At 33.0% G+C, this 8258-nt stretch overlaps 1 protein-coding gene across 1 annotated transcript in view; it reads right to left on the bottom strand.

Moving 5' to 3' along the window:
* The window catches only part of LOC106878469 (dmX-like protein 2), a 108533-nt gene that overhangs the window by 6214 nt on the left and 94061 nt on the right, over positions 1-8258 (bottom strand). Inside the window, exon 39 of the mRNA XM_052974131.1 lies at positions 6204-6287. Within this exon, the coding sequence (XP_052830091.1) occupies positions 6204-6287 (84 nt within the window). The remainder of the gene's footprint in view (positions 1-6203; positions 6288-8258) is intronic.

Genomic DNA, 8258 nt, shown 5'->3' with positions numbered 1-8258 from the left:
TTTTTTTTTTTTTTTTTTTTTTAAAAAAGAATTTTAAAATGTCTAGAAATTAGAAAAGAGAGAAAAAATGGCATATGACCATGACATTTAATTATTCTACTGTAAATTGAAATGGAAATGAAATTCATGGATTTTTTTTAATTGTGAGAAAAAATAAAATAACAAAGAAAAAGCTAAGAAGATAAAACTAAGAGAATGTCTGTCAGAAAAACTAAGACTACCAAAACTACTTTGGTTTTAGATGAACAACTGACAAATGTGATGACAGAAATGAGATGCAAAGTTAAAAGAAAACAACAAAAACTATTTGGAATGACCAAACAAAAACAACAAAAATATTGGTGAAACTATAAAGAAATCATTCAGAAAAGAAACTCTAAACTCTAAACCATGAATTGTTACTGAAATACCACAACAATTTTGGAGACCATGACAAAAAAATCTCAGGTGTAGCTCTTCTGATGACAACTCTGGGACTATTAACATGGGATGATCCTGGCCTCATCAAGCAACAGTGTGAAGCAAGAAGTAAACAGTAGTTCATATTGATAGTATGATATCTCACTGTATTATCTGGTTAACTATACAAGTGACTCCCACAGGACTTATTTTGACAGATATTTCAAGTGTCACAGCAACTATTCTTCACAGTCTAGTTGTTTTCCTTGTCTTCAAATGTTAACCCTTAAATATTCAGATTTGTCAAATGTAATGTCCATTTATTCACATTAATTTTAATCATGCATTATCTTGTAGCTTTTAGATTTCAATGATGTAACTGTTTATTTTTAGAATGACAATGTAGGGTAGGTGTGAGAGGCTGGAGCTGGCCAGTCTGAACATAAAACTGGTAGAATATTTGGGTTGAATATGGTTAGTTTAAATGCTGAAGACTTAATTGTACAGGTGACCATGTTATTGTCAACTAGAATGGCTAATCTCTCTGTTGGGTCTACTTGAGGTAAATACATTCTCCCATTCATTCTCGTCTTTCAACAACTTCTCATAATAGCAATTCCATGCCTCTTTCTTTTTGGCATCATTAAGAACAAGTGTAATGCTATCATTCTGTACACACTTCTCCCCAGCAATACCTCCATTCTACTACATTACTTTGCAATCTTGGAATGCTTCACATTGTTGAATATGTGAAAACCTCTTCTTCCTTTGTCAAGTGCACTTGACATCCAACTTGTCTTCTAGTTACTTCATACTCTTCTTTGCTACTCTTTCCTCTTTCTTTCACCTGTCTAAGCCTGTTTCTCAGCATTTATAACTTATCTACAGTATTATAATACTACCATGTCTGTTTGGCTGGAACTTCACACTTTCCAAGAGTCATTCTGTGGCTCTCAGTAGGTTTTCTTATAATCTTATGTGGGTGTATGTATACATACATATATAAATACACATCTATCTGTGTGTCTCTCTGTCTGTCTATTTATCTAGGATAAATATTAGAAGTTTACACACACACACACACACACACATGCACATACACACACACACATGCACATACACACACACACACACGCACATACACATGCACATACACACACACACACACACACACACACACACATGTATGTATGAATGTACATACACATGAATATAATCATAAATATATAGAGCTTAGCATGAGATGCTTCATCAACATTTGTGGCGCACATGGAATAGATTCTTGGGGTGAAGTGTTTGAACTTACTAGCCGATAAATTTTGTGAATGCCTTGCTCATGTGTTTTTGATGTCGCATGGTCAAATTCCCATGAGTATATAGACACTTTCAAATTTATCGAACACCATGCTGATGATCGGAGTAGGGTAGCTTTATACTCTTAACCGTGAAACGTCGTACATGGTTAACTAAAGGCAGGTTTGTTTTTGCTTTTCTCTTCTGTTTTTGTTCTGTGTGTGCCATAAATATTGCCATCCGTTAGAGAAAAATTTGTAGTTTGGAATCAGTAGTTATTTGACTGCTATTTCTAAATTTTCAGTATGTTGGTGAAGCATCTCATGCTAAGCCCTATATATTTATGATTATAAATGGTTTTACCAATAAAGGGTTTTTTCATACTGAACTACTTGGTAAAATTGTTAATTATTAATTTTATTACTAATTGGCAATTCCCTGCCCTATATCTGTATATTTATATTACACATGAATGTATGTATATAAAAAAAATATATAAAGATATTAAACAAGTCAAATATTGATTGGATGGGATTTTTTCCTTCTGAAAAATTCACAAATAGCAAAACTCTCCACAGAGATACTGCGAAAACTAAATGGAACAATCCAGCATCTCCTTTTGAAGAACTGTTTCCCAGATGATGCCACATACAACAAACATAGGACATAACTTTAGTGGGCTTCTGTTCCAATTACATCACTTGTGACCTGTTTTTTAATTTACTAATGCCATGCACAAACAATGGGCAATATTGAGTCCATACGAAATTAGACACCAAACATAGTATTAAAACGGTTTTACAGAAAACTTCCCAAAATATTTTTACTGAAAATATCTACATAATGCCAATGATTTAGCTTAAGAAAATATCTAATGAAATTAAAAACTTCTCAATGTAATTTTCCTTTTCCTTTTTTTCTGTTTTTATTTCTATTAAAGATATCAAATAAAAATTATGATTCTGCAAGGTCAATGAAATAGCAATTGTGTATTTTGAAAGAAACTGATTGAAAGAAAAAAGTGCTGGGTTGGATAACATTCAAGAATTATACATAAATGAATCTTTCTCAAGTGTCTCTGTACTATTTACATTAGCTTCTCAAAGCTGATTGTTAAGCTACAGTTCATATATATATATATATATATATATATATATATATATATATACACGAGGTGTAGTCAAAAAGTATCCGACCTTGAGTTTTTGCACAAAATAATCATGCATGTGCAAAATCCACATGGGTATTAGGTGGCTGCATCCTTCCTGGAGCATGTGCAAACATTTTTATATCTGTAGGTTGTGCCATTCGCCTGCAGTGACACATTGAGGACAGACATGAAGAGTATGCTGTGCAATTTTTCTTTTTGAGTCAAGATGACTGAGTGCATTGAGCAAAGATACTGTATCAAATTCTGCCAAAATCATGGTGATACAAAAGCCCAAACTATCGAGAAGATTCAGAAGACCTTTGGAGATGATGCCATGGGGAAAACACAAATAAAGGAGTAGTAAAACCAGTTCAAAGATGGCCGCACCTCAGTGGACAGCGAGCAACGTTAAACTGATGAACCATCCAAAATACAAAAAAAATTCTTTAAACTGATACCTTTAAACCTCAATATGTTGCTTTAAACATTTTAATAAAGCCATAGATGTCATTTTCCCAAAATCAGATTTTTTAAATCTATTTTTTAATTTATTCTATATCATAATTTAACAGTATGGTTGATAATTCCAACAGACCAATCACCAGTTATCCTTAGAATTAACATACAATGCCTGTAATTACATCAATAACAAAGCAACCAGTAAATGAGTGTTTCCATATGATCAGTAGAAATAGCAGCCACATCTTTTAGAAAATGAAAAAAGAAAAACAACATAGGATAGCTTAGTCTGAGATGAGTTATGCCATCCAGCCATGACAAATTCATCTGAAAAGAGGAGACAGTCAAGACTAAATGACTTTGATGAGAAACCTGCTCTACCAGGGTACAGATCTACGACCATACAAAGATAACAAAAAACAAAACTAAGCAATGAGACAAGTGAGCCTCTCTTGCAGTTGCTAAGAACAGCAAATAAATCCCTAATATCACACTACCATCTTAAAAAAAACCATTTTAAAAGAAAGGAAGGACACATTAGATAATTTATTCCTATATACACTATGTCTGAAAGAAAAAAGTATTTCAGTAAAAATACATTTGCATATTAGTTTAAAACTGCCAACACGAGAAAAAATTTAAAGACATATGAACAGCAAAGACACACACAAAATGCATTCACACAAATATTATTAATTTATTTAGTAGAGTAATGTGAATTAATTATGATACTGTTAAGTTAAAGAGAATCAATATACACTCAATGTAATAACAATCTATATATATATATATATATATATATATATATATATATATATATATATATAATATGAATATAATATGAAAGATTATATTAAAAATATCATTAAATACATATGCATACATAAATACATTCAAACACGCACACATGTATATATAAGAGTAATAAAGAGAATATATATAAGAACCATACACACATACATACATAAAAACACACATACACACACAAACAGGACTGTGTCCGTCTACTTTCACATATACATAAATACAAACACACACGCACATATATGAAACAGAATATCCACATACATATATACACATACATACAGGGAATTGTGTCATACATATGACATGGAGAATATAAGAAACTGTACACATATATTCACATGCAAACACACACATAGAACAATGTACATCTTTTTAAGGATTTCCATATATACATACATACATACATAAATATACACACACATAACATTTATTTCTTTATTGCCCACAGAGGGCTAAACACAGAGGAGACAAACAAGGACAGACAAAGTTAAGCCGATTACATCGACCCCCAGTGCATAACTAGCACTTATTTAATCGACCCCGAAAGGATGAAAGGCAAAGTCGACTTCGGCGGAGTTTGAACTCAGAACACAAAATATCGCTAAGCATTTCGCCCAGCGTGCTAACGATTCTGCCAGTTCACCGCCCTTACACACACATAACATTGACAGTAAAAGAATCATGCGCGCACATGCGTGCACACACACACACACGCACACACAAGGATCACCATCTATTCAAATGCTTTCATGTGCCAGGCAATACTGGAGGTCAAAAAGTCAAAAGACAGAATTAGTAAAAAAGGAATTGGTAAAAAGTAATAAGAAAAAAAAAAAGACAATATCGAAAGTTCTATTTAAGATTTTTAGAAAAAACAAAACAGAGATATTAAAAATTGACAAAGACAAAACAAAAACAACAACCAAAAAAACAAACAAACAATAACAAAAACAATGACAAGAACCAGAACACTAACAAAAGTCATTAACAAAGAAAATGTAATTCTATGAAACAAAAATTGTCTAATGAAAGAATATTGCAAAAATATTGAAGAATACTACGCAGTGAAATGAGTGAGAAAGGTGTCTTTGATATTTGCAGAAAGATGCACTAAGATATTCCAGGTGTGTCACAGAGGGACTGGGGAGTGGGGCAGGGGATGGCGGTGGTGGTGGTGGTGCCGACTGTTCAAAACAGAAACAAGTAAATAAAACTGTGCTATATATATATATATATATATATATATATATATATTACGGTTGTGATAAAAGAAAAACAAAAAATAACCAAAGAGAAGATAAATCTAGTCTCAACATGGGCTAAATACTGCACCCATGTTACTCCATGTTTGAATCTGTCATATATATACACACATATATACATGCATGCATATTCACACACACACACATCAGCAATTGTATATATATATATGCATGTATATATACATATTTATGTATCTACATGTATATATACTTACATATGCAAATGTACACATACACACATATGCAAATATATATATATATATATGATGCCGAAATTATAACTTGCATTCTAACATACACACATGCATCTTAACAGATGTCATAACCTTTCTGTACAAACACACACAGCTTTCTGTGCAAGTGCTTATGCAGACACACACATATATACACACATAAACGCACACACATATGTATACACCAGATAAAATTTAAATGAACATATGTATACATTTCCATATATACGTGTGTATATAGATGTGTATGTGCACAGGTGTGTAGACATGCAGACATGCATTCATACATATGTGCATATTACATACACACACGCTTATACATCCATTTATCCAAACACATGCATATACAAGTTAAAACTGCAAGCATCTAAATAAGAAAACGGTAAAAATAATATGATTAAAAAACAACATTCATAAGAGCGGCAGCAGCAGCAGCAGTAGTAGCAGCAACAACAACAACAATGATGATGACAACACCAGGGTGAGCATGAACAACGACTACAACAGTACCAAGCAAATGAATAAACGGAAAGGTGGGAGTGAGGGGGGACAATGGTGGAGGAGGAGGTGGTGGTGGAGGTGGTTAGGCTGTGCTCTTACCGACTGTAGCAAGCGTCTACTTCTATCGCGGACAAACTGACAGAACTGGGGGGTTCCAAGCCCTGACAGATTAATTCCTTTGATCTGTAGAGAAATTTACCAATTTTTTTTTTTTTATCCAGCCAAGCAGTGGCAACGGCAGCAAAGAAAGAAAGAAAGAAAGGTAGAAAGAAAGAGAGGGGGGAGAAGAGAAAAAAAAAAGAGAGAAAAGACAACCAGATCAGGTCATGATGAACAGGTCAAATATAGAACATTCAATAAAGGTGGTTTTAGTTAAATAAAGGTTTTGATGGAGGGGTTATTTTTGAAGGAAGGGGACTTTTTTTTAAGGGTGTGGAAAACTTGTAACAAAAACAGCACCTTCTTTACTGTTTGAGTAGTTCTTTCTTTTCTTTTTTTAATCAAGTTTTTCCATTTTTATACATATATATATATATATATATATGTGTGTGTACATCCCCTCCACATATCCTCTCTGTAACACATACACACGTTTTGTAAGAACGTGTGGGCTCTTGTGGAAAATAAATGAAAGGATTATTATTGTTGTGATGGCCGTAGCAATGTTCCATCATCATCGTTTAACAGCCACTTTTCATGCTGGTATGGGTTGGACAGTTTGACAGGAGCCGGCCAAGGAGAAGACTACACTAGGCTACTGTTACTGTCTTGGCATTTTTTTTTTTTTTGCAGTTGGATGTCCTTCCTAACACAAACCACCCCACAGAGTGGATTTGTACTTTCATGTGGTTTTTGTATCATATATGTATCAAATACATAGGTAATGTTAATTAAAACTTGAGAATTATAATTAAACCATTCAAGTCTTGGAAATATACTTTGTGGTTAGGTGAAAGAGAAGGATTATGAAAACAGAGACAAATTTTTTTGAGAAACACACACACACCCTCCTTAAATTTCAAATGATTTAACAAGAGTTTGTCCTCAAATGTATATATTTGAGATTTGTATTCAAACACCATCTTAAGACATCAATGTATATTTATCTTTTGTTTCATTCCAAACGTCTTAATATACAAATATACATTTGTTTTTTGTTATGTTTCAAACACCATATTGATATCCCAATATATATACTTATATTTTGTTATATAACAAGCACTATCTTAACATACTAATATATACTTCTCATTTTTATGTACCAAACACCATCATAGTATACCAATATACAGTTGTCATTTTTATGTATCAAATACTATTTTTGTTTACCAATTTACATTTTGCTATATTCCTAATACAAACATCTTAATATACTAATATATATTTCGCTTTTGTTCCAAGCACCATCTTAACAGACCAACGAATGCAAAAGCTAGTTATTTTCCAAAATCCACTCCAATTTAAATTACTATCAAAATCAATTGAATGAAACATATGGGTAATGTATTTCCTTAGACATTATAGAGACTGACTAAAACCTTGAAAAAAAAAAAAAAGAAAAAACCTCTTAAAACCAAATGGAAGTTATTTAAATCTAAGAATCCCATCCCAGTAAAATGTTATCATAGTGGCAGAGTGTACTGTGAAATGAGCATAGAGGGGAAATATTACAGAAAACTATTTCCTGGTTAGTTCCGTTGTGTGGATAAATATTTCTAAATTCTTCCGACAAGAGTTAGGGCTTCAATGTAATTAAAAGAACTGGAAACTATATACATACACACACACACACACATCTACACACACGCGTAGCTGTGTGGTAAGAAGCATGCTTTCCAACCACATGGTTCTGGATTCAGTCACACTTGACTTGAGTGCCTTCTATTACAGCCTCAGACCGACCAAGGCCTTGTGAGTGGATTTGGCAGATGGAAACTGAAAGAAGCCTGTCATATATATATGCATGTGCGTGTTTGTCCTCCCCACCCCACGCTGCTTGACAACAGGTTTTGGTGTGTTTGCATCCCTGTAACTAAGTGATTTGGCAAAAGAGGCCAATTGAATAAATACCAGGCTTAAAAAAATAAGTCTAATGACTGAAACAGGTAAAAAGTGAAAAAGGTGTATATATATATATATATATATATATATATC

The sequence above is a fragment of the Octopus bimaculoides genome, chromosome 17, assembly GCF_001194135.2.
Source record: "Octopus bimaculoides isolate UCB-OBI-ISO-001 chromosome 17, ASM119413v2, whole genome shotgun sequence".
In the NCBI taxonomy this organism is placed as follows: Eukaryota; Metazoa; Mollusca; class Cephalopoda; order Octopoda; family Octopodidae; genus Octopus; species Octopus bimaculoides.
Note: the sequence above shows the minus strand (reverse complement) of the source record. Positions and strands in the feature narration are given on the sequence as shown.